At 47.9% G+C, this 26,879-nt stretch overlaps 1 gene segment (V, D, J or C); it reads left to right on the forward strand.

Annotated features, from left to right (window-relative positions):
- The first annotated feature begins 253 nt into the window (after positions 1 to 253).
- On the forward strand, positions 254 to 8,386 carry LOC106634243 (immunoglobulin lambda variable 6-57-like). The segment is given in 3 exon segments: positions 254 to 442; positions 568 to 999; positions 8,251 to 8,386. Coding segments are annotated over 2 exon segments (447 nt in total).
- The last annotated feature ends 18,493 nt before the right edge of the window (positions 8,387 to 26,879 follow it).

Below are 26,879 nucleotides of genomic sequence, written 5' to 3' on the forward strand. Positions count from 1 at the left end.
TGGCTGGAGTTGGGAGCAGTGCAGGATGGAAGGACAGGTCAGGGGCCCTGAGCACCTGCACCTGCACCTGCACCTGCCCAGGGTGGACATGACTCCCGCATCCACCAGAGGGCGCTGTGGTCTAAGCAACTCATCAGAGCTCCCCAGATCCTCTGCTGTTTTCCCTCCACCTGCTGGTGTTTCTGTGCCCTCCAGATGGTGTTGCTCCTCCCCCTTCTATGACCACTTTTCAGCCATAACCTTGTCTGAGGTCAAAGGAGGGGGTTGTGCAACCTCCAGAAAGGGAGAAATTTGCATGGAGCCTTACCACTCTGAGGATACGCGTGACAGATAAGAAGGGCTGGTGGGATCAGTCCTGGTGGTAGCTCAGGAAGCAGAGCCTGGAGCATCTCCACTATGGCCTGGGCTCCACTACTTCTCACCCTCCTCGCTCACTGCACAGGTGGCTGCCAGCAAGGAATTCAGGGAGCGTTCCTGGATGTCACCTGGGCTGATGATCTGTTCCTCCTGCCTGGGAACCAGTCTTCATCTCTCCCCACTGATCTCTGTGTTGCTCTCTTCTTGCAGGTTCTTGGGCCAATTTTATGCTGACTCAGCCCCACTCTGTGTCGGAGTCTCTGGGGCAGACGGTCACCATCTCCTGCCCCCGCAGCAGTGGCAGCATTGCCAGCAACTATGTGCAGTGGTACCAGCAGCGCCCGGGCAGTGCCCCCACCACTGTGATCTATGAGGATAACCGAAGACCCTCTGGGGTCCCTGATCGGTTCTCTGGCTCCATCGACAGGTCCTCCAACTCTGCCTCCCTCACCATCTCTGGACTGAAGTCTGAGGACGAGGCTGACTACTACTGTCAGTCTTATGACAGCAGCAATCACACAGTGCTCCAGACCCACGGGGACGTGAGACAGAAACTCCCCAGAGCATCTCTACCTGGGCCAGTCTCAGCCTGTCTCCACCAGAGAGGGTAGCTCTCCCATCTCTCCTGTCTAAGTGCTTGAGGTGAACTTTGCTTATGACTTCCTCTTTTCCTTTTCAAAATACCAGTCTGTTCTTCCACACCTTGATGGCTGATTTTCTGATATGTGCAGGATCAATTGTGGGATAAATGTAGTTTATAATAGGGTCTCTGAGCCACACCATGATTGATGTTCTGGTTGGGGCTGCCTTGCACAGTATAAGATATTGACTTGCATCTCTGGCCTCTACCCTTAGATACTATTAACACCCTCCCCTCATTTGTGACAACAAGACTGTCTTGAGGCACTGCCACATGTCCCATGCTTGGGGACAAAATCAGCCCAGGTTGAGATACTCAGTTAAAGAGCATGTCTTCAGCTACTAAGAAGCTTGGCTTTGAAATGTGTTTATGCCATTCTGCTGAGCATGAGGCTGGTTTTCTAATTCTTATGTTTCTGGTTCCCATCTATGAGACAAAACAATAACACCAAACTTCAATGTTTTGATGGTTGAATGGTTTTCCAAGCAACAAGAAGTCAGAGATTGTGCTACTTAGAGGTGTAGAAGCCCTAACCAGATCCTGTAACACAGAGTTTAGCTCTGACTAGGACAGCACACACTGCCTTCCATCAATCTCCAACCCACAGCCCGCAGGCTGCATGCAGCCCAGAAAGGCTTTGAATGTGGCCCAACACAAATTTGTAAACTTTCATAAAACATTATGATTTTTCTGCAATTTTCTGTAGCTCACCAGCTATTGATACTAACAGTTAGTATCAGTTTTTGTTTTGTTTTGTTTTGTTTTTTTTATTGATCATTCTTGGGTGTTTCTCGCAGAGGGGGATTTGGCAGGGTCACAGGACAATAGTGGAGGGAAGGTCAGCAGATAAACAAGTGAACAAAGTTCTCTGGTTTTCCTAGGCAGAGGACCCTGCGGCCTTCCGCAGTGTTTGTGTCCCTGGGTACTTGAGATTAGGGAGTGGTGATGACTCTTAACGAACATGCTGCCTTCAAGCATCTGTTTAACAAAGCACATCTTGCACCGCCCTTAATCCATTCAACCCTGAGTGGATACAGCACATGTTTCAGAGAGCACAGGGTTGGGGGTAAGGTCACAGATCAACAGGATCCCAAGGCAGAAGAATTTTTCTTAGCACAGAACAAAATGAAGTCTCCCATGTCTACCTCTTTCTACACAGACACGGCAACCATCCGATTTCTCAGTCTTTTCCCCACCTTTCCCCCCTTTCTATTCCACAAAACCGCCATTGTCTTCATGGCCCGTTCTCAATGAGCTGCTGAGTACACCTCCCAGATGGGGGGGTGGCCGGGCAGAGGAGCTCCTCACTTCCCAGTAGGGGCGGCCGGGCAGAAGCGCCCCTCACCTCCCGGACGGGGCAGCTGGCCGGGTGGGGGGCTGACCCCCCCCCACCTTCCTCCCGGACGGGGCGGCTGGCCGGGCGGGGGGCTGACCCCCCACCTCCCTCCCGGACAGGGCGGCTGGCCGGGCAGAGGGGCTCCTCACTTCCCGGTAGGGGTGGCCGGGCAGAGGCACCCCTCACCTCCCGGACAGGGCGGCTGGCCGGGCGGGGGGCTGATCCCCCCACCTCCCTCCCGGATGGGGCGGCTGGCCAGGCGGGGGGCTGATCCCCCCACCTCCCTCCCGGACGGGGCGGCTGGCCGGGCGGGGGGCTGACCCCCCCACCTCCCTCCCGGATGGGGCGGCTGGCTGGGCGGGGGGCTGACCCCCCCACCTCCCTCCCGGATGAGGAGGGAGGACGCTCCTCACTTCTCAGACGGGGTGGCTGCCGGGCGGAGGGGCTCCTCACTTCTCAGATGGGGCGGTTGCCAGGCAGAGGGTCTCCTCACTTCTCAGACGGGGCGGCCGGGCAGAGACGCTCCTCACATCCCGGACGGGGCGGCAGGGCAGAGGTGCTCCCCACATCTCAGACGATGGGCGGCCGGGCAGAGACGCTCCTCACTTCCCAGATGTGATGGCGGCCGGGAAGAGGCGCTCCTCACTTCCTAGATGGGATGGCGGCCGGGCAGAGACGCTCCTCACTTTCCAGACTGGGCAGCCAGGCAGAGGGGCTCCTCACATCCCAGACAATGGGCGGTCAGGCGGAGACGCTCCTCACTTCCCAGACGGGGTGGCTGCCAGGCAGAGGCTGCAATCTTGGCACTTAGGGAGGCCAAGGCAGGCGGCTGGGAGGTGGTTGTAGCGAGCCGAGTTCACGCCACTGCACTCCAGCCTGGGCGCCATTGAGCACTGAGTTAACGAGACTCTGTCTGCAATCCCGGCACCTCGGGAGGCCGAGGCTGGCAGATCACTCGCGGTTAGGAGCTGGAGACCAGCCCGGCCGACACATCGAAACCCCGTCTCCACCAAAAAAATACGAAAACCAGTCAGGCGTGGCGGCGCGCGCCTGCAATCGCAGGCACTCAGCAGGCTGAGGCAGGAGAATCAGGCAGGGAGGTTGCAGTGAGCTGAGATGGCAGCAGTACCGTCCAGCTTCGGCTCGGCATCAGAGGGAGACTGTGGAAAGAGGGGAGAGGGAGAGGGAGAGGGAGAGGGAGAGGGCTAGTATCAGTTTTATGTGTGATCCGAGACAATTCTTCTTCCATTGTGGCCCAGGGAAATCAAAAGATGGGGCACCCCTGCTTTGCACTTTTGTACAATGCACATGGAAATATAATAGAGTCTTCTTCCATCTAAGGTCATGTGACAGCCATTGAAAGGTGGAAGTGCTGAAATGAGCTCCATATGAATGGACCTTGAAAAATTATGCTCAGTGAAAGGAACAAATGCAAATATCTAGAAATGAAATGTCTAGAAATGACTGTATTTATAACAAATGTCCATGATAGGTAAATTCATGGAGGCTGAAAAGATCGAGATTATCCTCAAACCTTGTGATAATTTAGGTGAAAAGGATGATTTCAGAATTGGATAGAAAGTGATCTACTTCAAAAATAAGCTGGAAATGCCTCCATGAACAGAGGCGATGCTTTGCGGAATCCTAGGTGGAGAAGTGTATCAGGTGCAGATGAGGTCTTTAAGAATACTTCTTGTTTTGTTTTGTAAAATTAAATATGAATAAGAACACTGTGGGCCAGGCGCAGTGGCTCACGCCTGTAATCCCAGCACTTTGGGAGGCCGAGGCGGGTGGATCACGAGATCAGGAGATCGAGACCATCCTGGCTAACACAGTGAAACCCTGTCTCTACTAAAAGTACAAAAAAATTAGCCGGGCGTGGTGGCGGGCACCTGTAGTCCCAGCTACTCGGGAGGCTGAGGCAGGAGAATGGCATGAACCAGGGAGGCGGAGCTTGCAGTGAGCCGAGTTTGCGCCACTGCACTCCAGAGCCTGACTGACAGAGCGAGACTCCGTCTCAAAAAACAAAACAAAACAAAACAACACTGTGCTTGCTCGCTTACCTCCTCCTCAGGTCATTTCCTGCAGTCTCTAAGAACAGTCCCCCTGGCTTCCCCATCTCCTCCCTGAGCGCCAGCATCTGGGGCGTGAACAGCACAATCAAGGCCACACCTGTGAGACCCTCAGTGAGTCAGCAGGGCTGTGTCCTGGTGATGTCAAGGGACAAGGGGTCAGCAGGGGACCTGTGAGGCTGTCTCAGGGGGTGAGCATGTCTGGCCCTGCCAGCTGGGAAGCCCCTCAGGAGGTTGAGGGGAGCTGAGCACACAGTGAGCTCACTGAGCTGAGATGGGAAGTGACTGCAGCTGTCAGGACCTTCAGGGACACTCAGGCAGTCTAGGATCAGGCTCTCTCACCCTGTTGGGCCTGGTTTAGGTCAACTCCTCATCCTCCTCTTCTTACTCCAGACAAGAGAGACATTGCCTATGGCTGAGGGGTCCTGGAGGTGATCCGGGTGCAGGGACATATTTAAATGTAGGAAATTCTCTCCCAGTGAGACCTGTAGAGACTAAAAGAGCGTTAGGAACATTCACTGTTACTGCTGGAGTCTTAGGGTGCAGATCTCTTGAGCACCTGCACCATGGCTTGGCCCCTCTGCTTTTTGTCCTCTTCCCTCCCTGCCCAGCTGAGGCACATCCTGCTCTGGGGAGAAGGGTCTATGCGGTCCTCAGCCCACCTCTGCTCCACTCCCTTTCTCACAGGGCTCATTGTTTTCTCTTTCTCTCCACCCTCCTGGGTCTGTGGTCCACATGGCACTGACAGCCTCTTTCACTGACGAAGTCTCCGGGACTGACAATTATACAATCACCCGCCCTGGAAACAGCCATAATACTGTCAATCAAGGCACAGCTTGGATTCAGGAGCACCTGGGACATGTCCCCAAACCTCAGACCCAGAGGGGGTAACAACCATCCCTCAGGGACCTCAGGGAATTTCCCAGCCCCATGTTAGGCAGTTTGGCCTCCCTGGCCATCTCTGGGCTCCAGGCTGGTGACGGTGCTGATTTTCACTATTTAGCACAGAATGGCAGCCTCGCTGATTATTCTCTGATTATCTGGATGCTCTGTGACTTCTTCTGTGCATCTCTGGGATCATCATTCAGACTCACCTGCACCCTGAGCAGTAACATCAATGTTGTTTGCTATGACATTTACTGGAAACATGACAAGGCAGGGAGCCTTCCCTCCCTGGTATCTACTGAGATTCTACTGAGATTCAAGCAGAACCAGGGCTCAGGGTCCCCAGCCTCTTCTCTGTGTGAGTGGGTGCCGTCGCCAGTGCTGAGGCTTTGCATATCTTTGGTCTCAAGCTTGAGGATGAGGCTACTCATGGCACAGTAGTGCCTCTCACAGCGCCATGGATGGGATGTTCTCTCTAAAATAGGAGTCTTTTTTTTTTTAGTTTGGCCCCTTTGATAAGTAGATTCTATAATAATTAGACAAAAAAAGTAATGTCTTTTTTGGAGGGTAGAAACACTGGTGAAAGAGAAACCGGGAAGGACTTGGCATGGGGGGTGGGTGGGCTTCAGACCATGGCTCTGACCCCCATGAAAGGAGAGAGGGAAGGGGGATTAGTAGGAACTGCCCCAGCCCACAGGCAGGTCAGACGTCAGACAAAGCCTCAGCCGACTGAGTGGGTTCTTTCCCAGGGGTGCCCACTAGAAGTGCCCTGCTTCCTGCAGGAAGACCTGGCTGAAAGGACCCTGGGGTCCTCATTGCCTGGAGCCAGCCCAGGGGCAGGGGACATGTTAGTCACTTGTGGTCCTCCTGCAGGTTCTCCCAAAGAGGCATCTGAGTGGGACACTTCCACGGCCGCCACCATCACTGCTGCTGCATTCCCCCTCAGGACAGGGGCAGTGCCCTCCTTCCCTGGCTCATCTACCTGAGCCCCATGTGAAGTCAAAGCTTAGGTGTCTCAGGGCTTTCCCCCAACAGGCCCTGCAGCCACTGAGACCCTTATATACCCTGAGCTGCATGCTGTGGAGAGAGGGTGTGTGGAAGACCTTGGCTCTTAGCCATCGACTCCTCTGGGGAACCCCATGACATCCTCAGACTGGGGATGTCCTCTGGAGCCATCTTTATCCTCTTCTTCTTCCCAGTATCTCCTGCTCCATGATCTGGGTCCTGTCCCTGGCCCTGTTGCCTCTCCAGTGTCTGATCCATGCCAGCCCTTCCTTAAATATGTGTTGAACCCATTTCCCATTTGCCCAAGAAATGAGTGCTGGCAACGAGCTGCACTTTTTTTTTCTAAATGGGAAATGGGTCAATAAATGAATGAATGAATGAATGAAAGAATAACAACGCAACCTGAGTCTCCTGTCACATGGTTATTTTAAGACCTGCATTTTTCTTTACCCAGGAGGAAAATGAGTCCCTGCAGCTGTTATTGCCTCTGAATTGAGCTAACTTGTTTCTACACTGTCATGCCATGGTCACAGTGGGACAGATGTACACCAAGCCTAACATAGCTTTCAGCCCTGCCCTTCCACCCGCCCCGCCTGTGGCAGTCATGGCATCAGGGCTTCCCTCAGAGTCGGCCTCTACCCACCACACACTCTGGGCCATCTCCTGCTCTCCGACAGCCTGGGGTTCATTGATCCCTGTCCATGTGTCCTACCTCAGAGACACCTGCCACTCCTCCCCTTCCCTAATTTCTCTGCCATCCTGTTTCTCCAGCCTCCCAGGAATGTCCCCTGCCCAATCTCCTGTCTCAGGTTCTAGCACTTGTCCTGGAACTTCCCCAGAGCTGAGTCTCTAATAGGAGAGCTGATGACAGGCACAGCCGCGGTCAAGCCCTCTAGCCAGCAGATGGAGGAGAATCAGCCTGAGGGCCCTGTGCATCCTCCCTGCTGCATACCTGGGCCCATACCCCCCTCCACCCTCCATATGCTCCTGCAGCCCCCACCTCAGTGTCTGCCCCAGTGTCTCTTCCCAGCACCTTCCTCAGGAAGGGCCTGAGATCTTGCATGGTGTGTTTCCCCTCGGTGAACTCCTAGTCACAGCAGCATCCCGAGTAAGAGCCTCCTGGTGAAGAGATCGTCTTGGTGCTCCACCCTGGCATTGTGTCCTCAGCTCCAGGGCAGGTCACTTGCTTTCCTGGACCAAGATTACATGCAGGCCACCCCTGCTGGCCCCTGCCCCACAGAGGGAGGCCCGGGGTCAGGGGTGGCACCAAGACCACAGCTCCATTGCTCCCTGTAGGAATTCTTCCTGCATGTTTGAAAGACAAGAGTTACAGAAACAAAGCAGAGGGAAGATTCTGGATCATTGCAAAAGGAGGAATTTGCCTGCAGACCAGCAGGGGGCGCGGTGAGACCTTCTCTGTGTATTTCTGCAGGACAGGTGCTCACAGCTGGGGAGCCCTCAACTGACAGAGGCCCAGGGCTGCTCCTTCACTTCCTCCTGGGACTCTGCAGCCTTGTCCCATCTGTGCCTGGCAGAGTCCTCTACACATGACCCTGTGTGTGGTCCCAGCAGCTGCTGCTTTCTCTGGTCCCACCCGTGGGGCAAACTCTTGCTTCATGCCAGCCTCCCTGTCCAAGGGCCTGGTCCCTGCGAGTGCACCTGGGGGAGAGGCAATGGGGAAACACATTTACATGGTCAGCCCCTCCTCTGTGAGCCCAGTGACGCTGGGATAAGAGAGGCCTGGGGCAGCCCACCCCTAGGTCTGTGGCCTCAGAGGCAGCTGTGTCCACTATGGCCCTGACTCCTCTCCTCCTCCTGCTCCTCTCTCACTGCACAGGTAGGGACAGGGCTCAGAGCCCAGGGTGGTCCCCAGCCTGATCTGTCCCTCATGGCTCAGATCCCTCAGCAGCTGCGCCCTGACCCTGCTCCTCACTGTGCTGTGTCTGTGTCTGCAGGTTCCCTCTCCCGGCCCGTGCTGACTCAGCCGCCCTCCCTGTCTGCATCCCCGGGAGCAACAGCCAGACTCCCCTGCACCCTGAGCAGTGACCTCAGTGTTGGTGGTAAAAACATGTTCTGGTACCAGCAGAAGCCAGGGAGCTCTCCCAGGTTATTCCTGTATCACTACTCAGACTCAGACAAGCAGCTGGGACCTGGGGTCCCCAGTCGAGTCTCTGGCTCCAAGGAGACTTCAAGTAACACAGCGTTTTTGCTCATCTCTGGGCTCCAGCCTGAGGACGAGGCCGATTATTACTGCCAGGTGTACGAAAGTAGTGCTAATCACAGTGAGACAGATGAGGAAGTCGGACAAAAACCAAGGTTTTAAGCTTGTCATTTTTACTGAACTGGTTAAGAACTTCAGTGGTTAATAAAATCACATTAAATACTGGATTGTTGTTAAAAATGGTGGCACATTATAACTCTCTCCCATTTTTTTCACATAATGCCCATAGTGACTCTAAGCAGCTAAAATCAAAACACAAAAACTTATACCAATACTAAGAAATACTAACATTACTAACCAATTTCCACTAGTAAAAGAGTTGTGAAACAGCTGAAATACATCCAGATGGCATAATACATAATACCACTATATACAAGAGTTGTATAAAATTATGTATCATGTATATATAAAATTATGTATCATGTATCTGTATAATATATGAAATAAAATGTCAGCAGACATTACCGTCTTCCCACCAGTAGCCAGCAATTCTGCCCTGCCTCTAGAATAAATGGTTACCACGGGTTGAATAGGCGAACAGCCCTGGCAGCTCTGCAGGATGACTCTCACTGTTTGTTATTGTTTTATTTTTAAGATTGCTTTTCTTTCCTTTTTTTTTTGAGACAGAGTCTTGCTGTCAGCCAGGCTGGAGTGCAATGGAGTGAGCTCGGCTCACTGCAACCTAAGCCTCCCTGGTTCAAACGATTCTCCTGCCTCAGCCTCCTGAGTAGCTGGGATTACAGGCGTGCGCCACCATGCCTGGCTAAATTTGTTGTATTTTTTAGTAGAGACGGGGTTTCACCATGTTGGTCAGGCTGGTCTGGAACTCCTGACTTCGGGATCCGCCGTCCTCGGCCTCCCAAAGTGCTGGGATTACAGGCGTGAGCCACCGTGCCCGACCTCTTTTTTTTTTTTTAGTTTGGTTTTGTTAGTTTAGTTTTGTTTTATCTCTTTAACTTGACAGTCAAAGATGATCCATGTGGATCTCTGCATGGGTCTGGGAGCTGCAAGGCTCCTGGTGCATGGCCCGGTCCCGCCTGCCTTGGCAGGCCTCCTCCACCTGGCTCCTGGAGGAGCTGCTGCGCCCGACTACCCTGCATGGAGCCCGCGGCTTAGCGGCAGCTCGGGAGGGGCCTGATAGAAACTTCCCCCTGAGCAAGCAGCGCCAAACCCAGGCCGCCACCCAGGATGGAGGCTGCATCACCTCCGGGGAGCCCGGATCCTCGCCAGGGTCCACCAGGAGAGGAGCACATGGCGGAGATGAGCCTGCGGGGCTGGGAGAGAGAGAAGACACGGCGAAGCTGCAGGTGAAGACGCTGCGCTAAGGCCCCACCCAGAGGCTGAGGTTCCCCGACCAGCAGCAGCGAGGCTGCCCAGAGCGGCGCCAGCAAGGTGGTTCTCTCCAGATCGGATCACAGGAGAAGCTAGCCTTGCACCTGGCCCAGGCAAGAAGCAGGACATGGGCTTACGCAGAAGAATCAGCACCGATTCCACATCATTCCCCATGGCAACGGCCTCTACGGTGGTGTCAGCAAGACCCAGTGCTAGACCCGAGCCTGCACCAGGAGCTGCGGAGCAGAGGGTGCGCCCCATCCCGATCGTCTCCACCACTTTAGCTCCCTGGGTGAGGGCGACACGGGGAAGCTTATTATCGCGGCTGCCCAAAACGGGGCGTGGCTGGGTACCCTGTGTACATAGGGTAGATGCTGAATGTGAATAGCACTGAACTACTAGAGGGAGGCTGGAGAGGCCCACAGTGTCTATCTACCATGATTCATTATTTGGGCCCAGAGGATTGCCTAAGGCCTAGTATTTGGCTCAGTTGGCTCAGTTGGCTCAGTAACGGGCACTAGGATGCAGTATTTGATCACTCCTATCCTAACCAAGTACGACAACTGGTGCAAACAGACTCAAAAGCAAAGGCAACGCAATGAATAACTTGCTCACTCTGGGGCCACATATTCTGAATAAAATGCCTACCCTTGAAATGTCTGAAAACCTTACACCCTGGGAAAATTGCATACAGAACTTGTGCTTGGAGAATGACATGAACTCTAATCAGGGTAATAACACTTGTAAAGTTCCTAACAGCTTTTCTTTCCTTTTTTTTTTTTTTGAGATGGAGTTTCGCAGTGTTGCCCAGGCTGGAGTGCAGTGGCGCGACCTCGGCTCACTGCAAGCTCCGCCTCCTGGGTTCACGCCATTCCCCTGCCTCAGCCTCCCGTGTAGCTGGGACCACGGGCGCCCACCACCACGCCCGGCTAATTTTTTGTATTTTTAGTATAGACGGGGTTTCACGGTGTTAGCCAGTTTGGTCTTGATCTCCTGACCTCGTGATCCACCCGCCTCGGCCTCCTACAGCGCTGGGATTACAGGCGTGAGCCACCGCAGCTGGCACTTCCTAATAGCTTTTCTGTGAGTGTAACGCCATAATCATCTTTTAAAATGTTTTCTCGGAACTAAAAGTTGCTGGGCGCCTAAATGATGTTTCATGATAGTTTTGGGTGATTTTACTGCATCTGTAATTTTCTGTTTAAGTGAGCACTGCTTAATTTGAAAGCTAATTGCTCACAGTGTAAATCTGTTCATTCCTGGTAGTCTATTTTCTACAAAAGTGTATTTTTACACAACATTAAAAAATGGTGTACCTTCATCTATGACAGTACATTACTTTTGACAAGCAGCTTTCAGGCAGAAATTAAGAGAAGTGTTTTATATAAAATTTATTATTTTGAACAGAGTTTGTGATTTGGTAGTTACGCTGTTGAAATTTGAATTTTACAATTCTTAGAAACTTATATTGATGCATTCTTGTTACCAAATGATTGGCCCATTACATTTTGATACAAATAGATTTGTTGTTTTGGAACCATTATTTGTTTAGAAATGGTCAATCTTTTAGAGAGAAATACTTAACAAAGGATTGTGGGAAGTTTTTTTTTTTCTTCTTCTTTAACGGATTGTACCAGGTCTTACTTGAATGAAAGTCTGATGCTTGCTGATGGCAGAGTGACTAATCTGCACTAGATTGATGTTTAGAGCAGAATGTCGGGTGATCTCAATTGTTTTTATTTATGTTTGTGATTTTGTTTTAAGGTAATCTTAACATGGTATAAGACTCTGTGACAAGCTAAACCTACTGCAATATAGCATGTTGGAGTCCCCTAAGAGATTTAAAAGCTAATGGCATAAATGCCTGGAGCCAACCTCGGCAGTTATTTCATAGCAGAAGATACCGTCTTAATACTCCTTTTAAATTCTTTTAAAAGGCAAAATAGGATCATCCTATTTTATAATGTCCAAATGTCTGCAGAGATTGTATGGTTTGTTGTGTTAATGTTTCCCACCTAAAATCTATCCTATTGCCACTTTGCCTAGTTGTAGTCACATTTATTAAGTAATGCAGTTTGTACTTTTTATTTTGTAACATTCTGTGATTTTGGTACAACATTGTATTTGTACAATACAGCAATTCCCAGTTGATTGAATGAATAAATAAAATGTAAAATCATACTTTATAAAAAGATCTATGTGGCTGATAGAATTCTGACATTCCCCTCCAAATGGAAAGTGATGTGTTTCTTTAAAGGTAGAGGAGTCTTAAATACAGGTGTTCCTGCCCCTATTGAGAGGTTTCCAAAACATGCTCTTAATTTAACGTTTAAATATACCAGAGTCTTAGAATGTGAGAATAATGGAATTGGTTTGTTTTAATTTTGTGATAATATTAAATCTACTGGAAAGAATATTCTCCTTTGAAAAGATTCTCAGCTCAGTGATCATAGAACCTGTACTTGCGTTTAATTCAATGAGGAAAGACATAGAAATGCCACGTTAATATCCTCATTTAGGTGGTCTGTCCCTTCACTGATCAGCCTATGAATGTGTCAATGCAGTACTCCCCAGTTTAGGCTTAGGTACTTATTGAAAGGATGCTGCCTGAGCATTTTTAATAATTGCTATTTCAAGATCACATTTTGGCCGTGAGGCAGGCTGCCACTCACTTTAGGCTCTGCCTAGGCAGGAATGGGTCCTGGAAGACACATGTTCTCTCTCTCTCTCTCTTTCACACACACACACACACACACACACACACACACACACACGCACCCCTCTCTTCTCTCTGGGTACACATTATTCTGGACATCTTCAGTTTCCAGGATTCTCTATGTCTCCAGCTAGAAGTCAGGACTTAGCCTGTGGTGATCCAGCCACCCTCAGGTTGAATCTCCATGAAGTCACAGGAACCACCAGTGGCATGGAGGGTAAGGGATCCTGCTATCAGGTTCAGCCAGGAAATGCTCTGGACACCTGCTGGTGGAAAAGTTTAATGCTGGGCAATCACAGGTCAGGTCCCTTCTTCCAGTCGGCAGTTCAGCCTCCCTGACTTTCTCTGGGTTCCAGTCAGTGCATGAGGATGATGGTGACATTTATTCAGGGACAGCACAGCAGCCTCAGTCACCACCAACAGTCACTGTCATATGAGAAAATTAGTTAGAAATTGGCCTTCCAACTCTTCTGTCAGATCCATCTTTGCCCTTTTTCTGCCTGCTTGAGTGAATATGACCAAGACCAGCTCAGGTTTTTGCTGATGCTATCACACGTGCTCCTAAAACCAGAGGGCTTAATGGTATTTTCTGTTTATCTTTACGGATTCAATGAAAAGACACCTTTTCTTACTGGTCTCCCAATGAAAACATAATCACTATGTCCACAGTAACAAAGATAGCCCTCGTTGTTGTCTGCTGGTATGAGAAGGGCAGCAGAAGTTTGGCAGGTATGGCCCTCATGGGCTTCACATGTCCCTACATCTGGCCCTGGCTTTGCTGATCACCCTTTGGGCTCTGAACCCACAGGGAAGTTAGGTTTCTCTTTCTTTTGAGATTGCCTCTGGAAGAGCTGCTGTGTTCCCAGGTGCAGGGCAGCCCCTCTGCAGTAAGGACCCAGCTCTCAGAGCCATGAAGGCCTCAAGCCTCCAGGTTGACTCCACATTTCTAGTGCTTGTCTCTGGTTCTTTGGTTGGAAAGATGTTGGATGAATAGAAGTTCTCTGAGACCTAGGCTTTGTGAATCCAACCCCCATTAAATCCAGGGATCTTCTTAACGAATAAAATGAATCAGGGCCCAGTGATGGTGGGGAAATGGGACGTGAGGGTTCCTCAGGCCAGTAGTATGGGGAGAACATCCAAAAAGAAAGGAGGGGTTCCACTTTTGAGAATTGTCTTTTTATATCCATCCACATATTGACGAAAATTATAAAATTAGACTAAAATACCTTAAATATATAACATGGTCAAAAGAAAAGAGGTATTACCAGGATAATATTAAATAGCAAAAGAAGTCAGAGGCAAAACAGAGCAAGAGACACTTTTTTTCTGACAGCATCATTCTTATGGGCTATAATGCCAAGGCTTGTACAGTAGGAGCTGAAGGAATCTCACAGGCGACCCTCACGACAATAACGACAATAACAAAATAAGTTAACCTCTAAAAGAAGCCCATGTAGAATTATCCCCAGGTATGAACCACCTGGAGGCTCAGCAGAACATTAAGCCTTAGATTGGGTTCAAGATGACCACAGACTGGTGATGACCACAGGCCCCTGGGAGCAACACACTCACACGCCTGGTGATGCTGATATCTGGTAAATCATCACTGTGCATCCTGAAACACATTCTGTGATTAGCTCTTTGCAGACCATAACTAACGTGAAAGAAATAATGTCTCAGCTGTAAACACTGCAGAGAGGACCCACTCATTCTACTCCCTTAGGTCATGAGTTGAAAGATCCATTTGCACTGGTCAGGATGTCCTTCCAGAAGAGCTGGGTCTGTGTCTGAGGGGCCATCCGACTTGGGATCGGAGCCCAGCAGGGGGTGCTGTTGGACTGTTCCTGAGAGGGCAGGGCTCTGGGCCAGGCCAGGAAAATACTGGTTCTCATACACTTGAGCAAGCAGTGTCCTCACTGAAGTATGACTTCCTGCACCTGCACCACCGAGCAGGAGCCACTTCCTGCACCTCAGGAGCCACTGAGCACTAGACTCACACACCAATGCTCCCTATTTTATCCTCCACCCTCATGGAGTCCTTGTCCAAGCCTGCCCTTCAAGCAGAGACAAATCACACAGCAGGAACAAATTTGCTCAAAGGAACTTGAACTACAATGTTTCCTGGGCACAGAATGAGAAACACTTGGAATTGGGGAAGTTCCCATCCTAACAACTTAGACTCAGCAAGAAGAACCCTGGAGCTTCTCCAGCATGGCCAGAATCTCAGTCCACTTCAAAATCCTCAGTCTTTAGATCAGGAGTTCTTTTAGGGATGAGGTCAAGGTTTCTGGGTGCACATTACCACTGCCTTTCAGTCCTATCATCTGGGCATGAGGAGCTTGTTATCTCGTTCTATCCACTATTTCTAAACCTCCTTGTAGAGGGCTGGGTTAGAGAGTGCTAACTGCCATTTATACAGTCTGGACCTTTGTATAAAATTATAAACACACACATACACACGCACACACAAACACAAACACACATACTTATTTTGATGTTCCAGCGAAAGAGTAAAACTAAACTCAACAGAAACAGAAACAGATTTGAATAATACAAGACAATCTCATTAATGAACATAGAAGCAAAACTTTCTCAGAATATTAGCAATTAGAGTCCATTTTATATCAATGAAGGATTATCTTGAGCATCTGGGAGGATGTGGGTTGAGGCATTTGCACAGTCATTGGAAGACAGTGAACATGATTTTTGAAAAAACAGCAGGTTTAGAGATATCAATCAGAGGTCAGATGCTTCAGTCAGAGAAAGATCCTCTGAGTTCTCAGGGCTGCTTCCCTGAAAAGCTACGGGAGAAGGAAATGGAGTGACTGGACACAATGCCAGGGGATTCATTGACCCTTTGGCTTCCCATGGGCAGCATGCATCAGCATGGTCTTACAAGGATGAAAAAGGGCATCCCTCAAAAAAGACCAACCATTTCCCCAGAAATTAATAAAGAAATATCATGGCCGGGCGTGGTGGCTCACGCCTGTAATCCCAGCACTTTGGGAGGCGGGCGGATCAGGAGGTCAGGAGATTGAGACCATCTTGGCTAACACAGTGAAACCCCATCTCTACTAAAAATACAAAAAATTAGCTGGGTGCGGTGGCAGGCGCCTGCAATCCCAGCTACTCAGGAGGCTGAGGCAGGAGAATGGTGTGAACCCGGGAGGCGGAGCTTGCAGTGAGCCTAGATAGCACCACTGCAGTCCGGCCTGGGTGAAAGAGCGAGACTGTCTCAAAAAAAAAAAAAAAAAAAAAAAAATCACAGTATTTTCACCAGTGCATTTCTGTTTGAGCGAATATGTTGGGTGAAGAAATATATAATATATACTTTTCTAAATGAAAGTTTTATCTCACAAAATTGTAGAATTAAATTTTTGTTTTGGATAAGAAATCAAGAAACAATCACACACATTCTTATGATCTCATGAAAACCAGGTATAGGAAAGGAAGTGATGACCCCAAAATTCATCTAAAAAGTGAAGGTTTTGGTTCAAAGATAAGAGGGTTGTCATGTTCAAGACAAAGTCACTACCATTCGTGGTATTTAAAGCTGTTGGTACAAGTGCCTATCATTGCCGATTCCCTCCAAATTTCTTGTGTGTGTTTGCATCTTAAACATGAGCACACACAAAAAGAGAAACAGCAAAACTAGAAAACAGATTTACCTTTTTGAGTTTCCAACTGGAGGAGAAAATGAACAAAGAGTAAGAATATCACATGATAATGGGAGGAGGAGTGTTAGGAAGGTGATGAGGAGCAGTTCAGCCTTCCCAGCTTGGGGACGGTCTTAGTAGAGCAGAGAAACCTCCTTCCTGCTGCCACCTGACTCTCTACAGTAGATGAAGAATAAATAACTAAACATAAAAAGCCCTTAGGAAAAAGATTGTCATGATGTCAGTGCTATTAAGAGTTCAGTTAATAATTCTGTAAGAATATGCAAAAACTTACTGGCTTTTTAAAAATTTTTATTTATTTATTTATTTTGAGACGGAGTCTCGCCCTGTCGCCCAGGTTGGAGTGCAGTGGCGCGATCTCGGCTCACTGCAAGTTCCGCCTCCAGGGTTCAGGCCAACTTACTGGCTTTTATATTTGGAATCACAACCTGAAAGGCTGCAGAACATGAAAGGAAGAAAACTCAGATTGTAGTGTTCATTCTCTTTTATATTTTGAGTTTCCTGCAAGAGCTACATCTGTTATTATGCAAAAACAAACAGATAAGGAAACAAGAATTATCCAGCCTCAAGAGTGGAATAAAACATGCACTTTTTTTGCTTGTAGGCATAGGTGAGTAATTCAGACACGGCTGCTGTGGGTGACTCATTTCCCCTTATGATGGAGCCTCAGCAAAAAAGTTTCACAGATTGGGGCTGATTTGGTATGAAGGGGTTGGAATCGACTGAAGGTGACCTCATTGAGAGTCTGCAGTGAAGCCGGCCTTGGCTGAATGACCTACCTGAGGCCTCCCAAGTGGCCTGGGTTTCCAGGAAGCTGGGCAGTCCCAGAGAATTCAGAGCTCTGACTTGGTTTATAAAGTGTCACTTCCACAGAAACTGTCAGTGCCAAGAGATCACTAGTGCCAGGTCTGGTTAACAGGGAGGGGCCTGATCTCACCCCTCAATGGAAGGTGACGGGAAAACAAAGGAAAAGCTGTCTTCACATCAACATGGGTAGATACCACTTTAAAGCATATTCTGTAGCAGGGTTCCCACTCCAGAAGCTGTGGTACAGGATGTGTCTCCTATGGCATGGGCCAAGGGAGGGTAAAGGTGAGTTTGACATCTGTCTCGGTCACCATGAGGTTTTTCTGACAACTAAATATAAATATGTAAGCTGTCTCACAGCACAATCATGTGACAATAAATGCAGTGCGTGCCTTCAATATTGCTCTATCAAGGAGGCTTTCCCTCCACTCCAGGTGTGAGCACGTGGCTTGCATGTCCCTCCACTCCAGGTGTGAGCACGTGGCTTGAATGTCCCTCCACTCCAGGTGTGAGCACATGGCTTGCATGTCCCTCCACTCCAGGTGTGAGCACGTGGCTTGCATGCCCCTCCAGCTTCCTGCACTGTGGTCATACTGCTGCTGCCTCATTCTCAGCCTGAGCATCCCTACACAGGCACAAACTCTATGGCTCAGGCTGGTCATCACTCTGGGTCCACAGTAGCTGGTCAGAGAGAAACTGTCTTCAGCCCTGCCCAGCAGGAGAAAAGAGCATTCCAGACTGATCAGCTGGGTTCCTGCCATCCAGGCAGAAGTCCTTGTCTGTCTGGAGGCTCAAAACATGACTGTGATTCCTTTGAGGACTCCTCCCATACCCAGGCTGTGGGCTTCGCTGCCCTCCTCAGGACCCATGCAGCCTGTTCTATCCCTGCCTCAGCTGCAGGCAAACCTGCTTGCCACAAGCTCCCTGCTCATAGGACGCCGGAGTCCTCCCAAGGGCTGCTCTTCCTGGAGAAGAAGGAGAACCAGGCAGTAAGGTCTACCTGAGCATCATGGGAAGGAAGTGATCCGATTCTGACTCCGGTGGGTGCACACCCTTGGTGCTTTGTGTCTCCTGCTATTCCAGCCACAGGAGCGGGGGAAATGTGTGAGTTGTAGTCCTAGCCGGGAATAATCCATAAAAGGTGAAGGTGAGAGAAGGACACTATGCATGGTGTCACCTTGTTATCCTCGTTGTTTCAGCGGCCTGAGTCCTGTGTTTCCTGAAAGATCTGTGGCTCGAGGTGGCATGCCCTATCAGGGGACAGGAATCAAAGAGGAGAATCTCTGATGGAAAGATTCACAAAGGAAGAGGGAGATAAAAATTGGGCAACATGCTCAGGGTGAGAACGATGGCTTTTTGTCCTTGTGATAGTTTGCTGAGAATGATGGTTTTCAGCTTCATCCATGTCCCTACAAAGGACATGAACTCATCATTTTTTATGGGCAAGGACAAAAAACCAAACACCGCATGTTCTCACTCATAGGTGGGAATCGAACAATGAGAACACATGGACACAGGAAGGGGAACATCACACACCGGGGCCTGTTGTGGGGTGGGGGGAGGGGGAGGGATAGCATTAGGAGATACACCTAATGTAAATGATGAGTTAATGGGTGCAGCACACCAACATGGCACATGTATACATATGTAACAAACCTGCACGTTGTGCACGTGTACCCTAAAACTTAAAGTAAAATAAAAAAAAAAAAGACGGCTTTGTGTCAAGGGCTATTTATTTAGTGTCTCTCGTTCCCATTATTAAATAATTTAACAACAAAAATTGCCTTTTCTATGAATTTTCAGGAAATTCTAACCATCATTCCTTTATTAAATATCTAGATATGTACATCTACACATATGCATATACATGTGCATATATAGACATATATTATATTATATATATTTGTGTGTATGCATGTGTGTATATATTTATATATATATATATACATGCATGTGTATATACACACGCAAGGACAAATTAAGAAATATGGGAATATAGGATACTTCTTTAATTTCTTAATAATGTCCGTTTATATCTAAAAAAAAGATACCCCTAAGGTTGAACCACTAGAATCATTTTATTTTTAATGTGGAACAATAGAAAGCTTATGGCCCATAAAGATATTGGATAACATATTTTTCTAGCAATATGAGAAATAAGCAAAAGTGTAAAACATTTAAATACAATAATTTAATTCAAAAAATACGAAATAATTTGTATTTTTTAGTTGCTATGTTTATCTACCAAGAAGGCATTATATTATTCTGATGTTCTTACACATTGTTGAATTAAAGCTTGTTAAATACAAATGTTATCATATGTGCAAATAGCATATCAACATTTCTTTTTCTCTCATATACTTTCAGAAATCACTTTAAAATGTAGCAGTTCATAATGTTGACAAAATATCAAAATCTATAAACTCTGGGTTTAAAAAACAATGAAATACACAGTACACATAAGAAAATAGTGTCAAAGCTCACTACTATAAGAGACAATGATCAATATTGAAATTTTCTCTTACATGAAGACACTCAAAAACATTTTAGCAGTGACTAGTGAGGTTGTATCCATTCTCTTATGTTTATATTTATGTTTAAAATATTGTCCTTGAGAAGGAGTGTAGGTAGGTATAAGCAGAGGTGGCTGTGTGGATCCAAGATTCTAGCCTGCCCCCTTGATACAGCCCATTACCCTAGTCCCATCCAATCTCACACATGGTCCATCATCATCTTCTGACTTGAGCGGGGAGAGAGACGGTGGGTAGAGAGGGAGGAAAGGAGTTAGTTCACAGCTTAGGAGACGTGGTCAGAGAGTTGGCAGAGGGAGGGAGGGAGGCAGATACTGTGGGTTCACGTGGTGCTTTGACAACTGTGGATTTACTTCTGAATGAAGCATGAAGTCATTGAGAGTGTGGAACAGTAAAATGATATTGCAAAATAAAATAAACTAAGATTCCAGTGAGCATGTTGGGAATCACAAACACTCACAGCTGGGTGAATAAACAAGTGCTGCCATCTGGAGAAAAGTTCCTCAGCACACAAGGAGAAGTGTGTTTGCCTCTGTCAAGCAGAAGTCCACCTATACAGAGACACAAGGAAATGTTTATAAAGAGATCCTTATTGGGAGCAAAGTATTGGAAGCAACATACGTGTTCAACACAAGTGGAATTTATAACACAAGTAGAAGATAAAATGCTAGCCAGTTGGAAGTAATACAACTTCTTATGCGACACGAATAAAAATATAATTATCAGTTGAAAAACAATAACAACAAACTCCCACCAAATTAAACAAAATCAAAAGCTCTCAAGAAAAAAACAATGTGCCACTTATTTTAAAGCAGAAACATGCATAACGAATTCTTCAAGCTTATATAACGGGCTTTTTGGAAAGTAGACTGGAGTCACATTATTTCACATAAATGGGTGTCTTAGGAAGAGACGGAGACACGTATAATGGCTAAAAAATGAAATAAATCCATAGAGAGGTTTTTAGTGTCTAGTGATAAAAGTACTAATAATATTATGTAATTAAATTCCAAAAAATTAATACAGAAAAATATTCTTGATTTGGGGGTGGTAACAGATGATTAAGTAAAGCGAGTCTACATGAGCTGCTGATGCAGTGGATGACAAGCTCTCTGCAGCTCATTGTTAGTGAGAAGGGCATTGCTTTGCCAGAAACCCCTTTTATTTAGATTTCTCATGGTCCCTGGGTCCCTCTCCAACACCATGAGCAGCTTCAGAAGAGGATCAGGATAACCAGTGACTCTCTGGTTACCATGGCCCAGTTGTGTCCGAGAGGTAAGAAAGGTTCGGGATCTTGGACAGAGTGGGACAGTGGGAGAAATTCCTGAGATGGCCCCAACCAGCCTGGAAACCACTCAGAACCTGCAGAGAAGTTTAGCCATCAGGGTGCTCTTGAGACTCGGTTTGGGCTGCAACACAGACCTGTGGGGACAGGGGTCACCATGAGCCAGGCCACCTCCACCCCTGGGTCAGCTCATCTCCTCCCTCTCTGCTTCAGATCTGTGAGTAACCAGCACATGGAGGCCCGGGAAAAGTCAGAGAGCAAGATCTTATTTAAATGCTGTGACTCCACCCCCATGAAGGCTTTGGGAGCTATAAAAAAGAGACTTAGGGGAGCCCAGTCTCCAAGCAGAGCTTCAGCAAGCATAGTGGGAATCTGCACCATGCCCTGGGCTCTGCTCCTCCTGACCCTCCTCACTCACTCTGCAGGTGAGAGTGGACCTTACCCAGGGATCCGCACCCACCTCTGCTCCAGCTTCTCCACTCCCTGGCTCAGTGGACTCTGATCCTGCTCTCACATTCCTTTCTGTCCCCTCTACAGTGTCAGTGGTCCAGGCAGGGCTGACTCAGCCACCCTCGGTGTCCAAGGGCTTGAGACAGACCGCCACACTCACCTGCACTGGGAACAGCAACAATGTTGGCAACCAAGGAGCAGCTTGGCTGCAGCAGCACCAGGGCCACCCTCCCAAACTCCTATCCTACAGGAATAACAACCGGCCCTCAGGGATCTCAGAGAGATTCTCTGCATCCAGGTCAGGAAACACAGCCTCCCTGACCATTACTGGACTCCAGCCTGAGGACGAGGCTGAATATTACTGCTCCGCATGGGACAGCAGCCTCAGTGCTCACACAGTGCCTCAGGCCAGTGGGGAAGTGAGATAAAAACTCAAGAGCTCCCTCGGCCTCACTGAACAGGTGGGGACCTCACAGAGCACTGTTTAAACTGGACCCCCCAAAAGACAAGGGATGCATTCACAATAGTGTACACTATTTAGGACTGTTAAAAATAGGAACATGAAGTGAAATTAGCAAGCCTGCCTTATTAACAAATGTGTGTAGGGAACATCATTGTTTATATATTAGTAGTTACATATATATAATACTAGTGCGTGAACATACATATACACTAGCAATTAGTAAAAAAGAAACACTAGGTTTAACTAAGGAAATATTTATTATTCCAGAGTTTTCTTATCCATTCCATTTGAAGATGCTGGGATCAAGGCACCGAGGGTGCTGCTCTCTGGCCTTGAGAATCCACTCAGCAGGGCCACCAGCAGCCCCTCCCTTCTGTGGCCTGCTCACGCCCTGTCTTCTCATTAGAATCCCCTTCCCCGCTGTCACAGGGATCCCTGGACTCCTCCAGATCCAAACATGTCCAATACATTTGGTTGAGGCCTCCTGGGCCCCACATTACTGTGTCATCTCAACACCCACACACTCAAAACAGTGTTCCCATGCGTGTTCTTCTTTCGACTCATCACTGTCCTCTAACAGCCATGGGCAGTGTGTGGAGACAGCAGGTGAAGTTGGAGCTTTGGGGTACAGTTGACAGAGATGTTGACATTTTGAGAAAAAGAAAACACCTATATAGCTGTTTTCAGGATAATTTTCCATCAAGATAAAAATCCACGCATGAGAGCATCACTCTTCCAGTGATGAATGCATGGAGGATCCTTGTCACTCTATTGTTGGGTAGTGACACCTGGGAAACTTACTGTGTTATTTAGTGTGCAGACAGCTGGTAAACCACTCAGCTGACTCTAGGGAAGTTGACCAAACAGTGTCCCCACTGATGTGTGACTTTTCTCCACCCATGAGGCCCCACTACCCTGTCACCTCCTGAGTCTGCCTTTCCCATTGCGTTGCTTTAGATTTGAGGCATCTCTCTCTTACCTCTTTAAAGTCTTTACCCAAGTCTGGTTCAGGAAGTGCTGATACACGGTGAGAACCCAGGGTGCATATGGATGGAGTGATTCTGTGCCTAGGTGAGCCTGGCCAGGGGATACAACACAGCTTGTAGGCATCCTCCCCGCAGTGGAGCTTCTGGAGACAGAGCCCTGAGGTGTCCCCACCACACCCTGGGGCCTTTCTCCCTCAGTTCTTTATAAAAGGGATATTTGTCATGGGCTTAGGGGAAGAGGCCGCTGAGGTCACACAAGACCTGCCTTCTTGCTCTGGCTCACAAGGCACAAGTGAGCTGTGACCCTGGACTCTGTGTCAGTGCTGTGGTCACTTGGTCAGAACTAAGGGAAGCTCAAGAAATGTGGGTAGCTTTGATGCAGTCTGGCACCAGCAGCTCCATCCTGAAGCACTCTGAAGGTGCTGATGGCTGTTCACTGTGCTGCACCCTGAGCAGGAGGATGATCACCATTGCAGACCTAGGGTAACAGACTCAGCTGAAATATTCCTCCTGGCCCTGAGAAAAGTGGGCTAAGGTTCTCCCTTCTGCATGTGTTACCCAGTGGTTTGCCCCCCTTTCATCACCTGTGACCAACATGGGCTCATTGGGGATATTTGTGCTGTCATTTCTGGCACAAGAACCCAAAGATCTAAGACCATAAAATGCATTTGGTCTTTCATACTGTCTATTCATACATTTTATTTAATTTTCTTGTCTAATATTTTCAAAGCAATGATGAGTAATGAGTGAGGTAAGGGGTACCTTTGCATTTTTTTGATCTCAGGGAAAATGTCCTCCATGCAGTAAGATGCTGACTCCGGACCAAGACAGGTGTGTGTGTGTGTGTGTGTGTGTGTGCGTGTGCACATGCACACGTGCACACGCATGTGTGTTACCATATCATAAACAAATTTATCTGTTTCTGTATTCTTACCTGATTTTTATTAGGGATAGATGTTAAAATTTGCCAAACACATTAAAAATCTATTGATACAATATGATCTTTTGTTGTGATATAATAATATGGTATTATACCAAAACTTTTATTAATGTTGAACCCAACCATTATTTTAAGTATAAATCCCACTTGACAATGGTGTATAAATGTGTAAATCTCGTGTTGAAATCAGTTCGTTCCTCAAATTTCCTGGCTCAAGTGATCCTCCCACCTCAGCTCCTTGAGTAGCCGGGATTGCAAGTGGGTGTCACCATGCCTGGCTAATTAAAAACAAATTTTATTTGTCTCAACATATTGCAATCCAGGGTTTTCTCTTTAATTCAGACTTGTTTTGAACATGTTTTCTTAGGTCAACAAGATCTCCATCCCCATCACCCCATCCCTGCAGATCTGCTGTGAATGCAACTTTAGATTCAAAGTTTCTCCTGGCTTTTGTAAAGTCATGTAGTGCTTTCCTCACACACTCCTTCCTATGCTCCACTAACCCCACTGCTTGCTTTGCAGAGCACTGGCAAAACCAGTTGTCCCCGAGGAGAAGAGTGATTTTGCTGGTATCCACAAGCCTTCCTGGTATGAAGGCAAGAGGCCCAGTTGGCACCATGAGCTCATAAGACAGCCTATTGGGCAAGGTTTGGAGTCACTCTTGGAGGGTATTACAGTCCCCCTTTACCTTTTGCCAGTGTGCAATTTCATCTTGGCACCTAGAGATCATCTTTTCCTGTTCTCCTTGGGGCCTCACAACCTGTTGAGGATGCAGCTGTTTGAAGGCGGCCGAGGAGGCTGCACGGTGGGGCACACGGTGGGGCTCCAGGGCTCCTGGTTCTGCGTGTGCGCTGTGGTCGGCACTGCTCAGGCTGCTGCCCCCAGTCATGGCGACTGCAGTGCCCAACTTCCTTCAGCTGAGTCCTCATGAGATCCTTCCTGCAATCAGTGCTCCCAGCTCCTCAGTCCCTTCAAAAGATAAATCATTCCAGAGATGGGTGGTGGTGATGTAGCATGACAATGTGGCTACTTTCAATGCTACCGAACTGCATACCAAAAAATGGCTAAAATGCTGAATTTTATGTTATGTATATTTTACCACATTAAAAAAAATATTAGCTGGGCACAGTGGCTCACACTTGTAGTCCCAGCACTTTGGGAGGCTGAGGCAGGAGGATTGCTTTTAGTCCAGGCATTTGAGATCAGCCTGGGCAACACAGAGAGACCCCATCTCTACAAAAAAACTCACAAAATTAGCTGGCCAAGTTGATTGTGTGCCTGTAATCTCAGCATCTCTGGAGGTGGAGGTGGGGGGATCGCTTGAGCCCAGGAGTTTAAGGCCTCAGTGTACGGTGATCACACCACTGCACTCCAGCCTGGGTGGCAGAGCGAGACCCAGTCTCCAAAATAATAATAGTAATAAATAATAAATAAATAAGTGATAATAAATAAAAATATCCACTTGGGATAATTATCACAAGAACTTTGCTGTCATGGTTGTGATTTTTTGGAACAAATTCTCATGGTTCTAACTAAACCAAATCAAATACAACATTGATTTGAACGCCCATGCTCACAGCAGCCTTATTCACAAAAACCACAAGGTAGAAGCAACCCAAATGTCCATCGACAGATGAATGGATCAACAAGATGTGGTCTCTCCACACAATTCAGCCTTAAAAAGGAAGGAAATTCCAACACATGCTACAACATGGAGGAACCTTGAAGACTTTATATATACTAAGGGTACCCACCCGCTACCTCACTGTATTCATATGTTGAAATCCCAACCCCCAAGCTGAAGGTATTAGGATATGGGATTATTAGATTCAAAGTTTGGGACATAATTAGGTCATGAGGGTGGAGCTCCCATGATGGGAGTTGTGTCCTTATAAAAGGGATTCCAGAGGCCCCTCTTACCCCTTCTGCCATGTAACAATACAACAGGAAGTCAGAAGTCTGTGAATGAAAGAGGGCCCTCACCAGAACCCAACCATGCTGGCCCTTCATCTTGGACTTCCAGCCTCCAGAGCCATGAGGTATCAATGTCTGTTGTTTATAAACTACCCAGACCATGGTACTCTGTTATGGCAGCCCGACCTCACTAAGACACTAATCAAAACAAACCGGTCCACAAAAGGACAAACACTGTATGATTCCACTTACATGAGGTACGTAGAGTAGTCAGATTCCTAGAGACAGAGTAGAATGGTGGTTGCCAGGGGCTGAGGGGAGAGGGAAATGGAGAGTTGTTTAATGGCATGGAGTTTTAGTTTTGCCAAATAAAAAAGTTCTGGATTAGTTGGACAACAATGTGAATGTACTTCATGCTTCTGAGCTGTACACTTAAAAACGGTTGCCTGGGCATTGTGGCTCATCCCTGTAATCCTAGCACTTTGGGAGGCCAGGGCAGAGGACTGCTTGAGCCGAGGAGTTCAAGACCAGCCTGGGCAACATAGCAAGACTCTGTCTCTACAAAACATTTTTAAAAAAATTCACCAGGTGTGGTGGTGCACACCTGTGGTCCCAGCTACTTGGGAGTCTCAGGTGGGAGGACTGCTTGAGTCCGGATGTTCGAGGCTGCAGTGAGCTGTGATCACACCACTGCACTCCAGCCTGGGCAACACATAGTGAAGCCGTATCTTTAAAAAAAACAATAGTGAGACTGGGTGCGTTGGCTCACACCTATAATCCCAGCACCGTGGGAGGCTGAGGTGGGTGGATTGTTTGAGCCCAGGAGTTTGAGACCAGCCTGGGCAATGTAGCAAGACCCTGTCTCCACAAAAAGTTAGCTGGGCATGATGGTGCATGTCTGTGGTCCCAGCTACTTGGGAGGCTGAGGTGAAAGGATTACTTGAGCCTAAAAGATTGAGGCTGCAGTGAGCTGTGATTATGCCACTATACTCCAGCCTGGGTGGCAGAGTGAGACCTTGTCTCAAAAAAAAAAAAAAAAAAATGGATAAGGTGGTAAGTTTTATGTTATGTGTATTTTATATTTTTTTTATTTTTTAAAGAAACAGGATCTTGCTATGTTGCCCAGGCTAGAGTGCAATGGCTATTCACATGTGTGATCATAGTGTACTACAGCTTCCAACTCCTCAGCTGGAGTTGAGGTGATTCTGCCTCAGCCTCCCGAGTAGCTGAGACCACAGGTGTGCACAGCTTTGCCTGGCTCC

Source organism: Pan paniscus, chromosome 23, assembly GCF_029289425.2.
Source record: "Pan paniscus chromosome 23, NHGRI_mPanPan1-v2.0_pri, whole genome shotgun sequence".
NCBI lineage: Eukaryota > Metazoa > Chordata > Mammalia > Primates > Hominidae > Pan > Pan paniscus.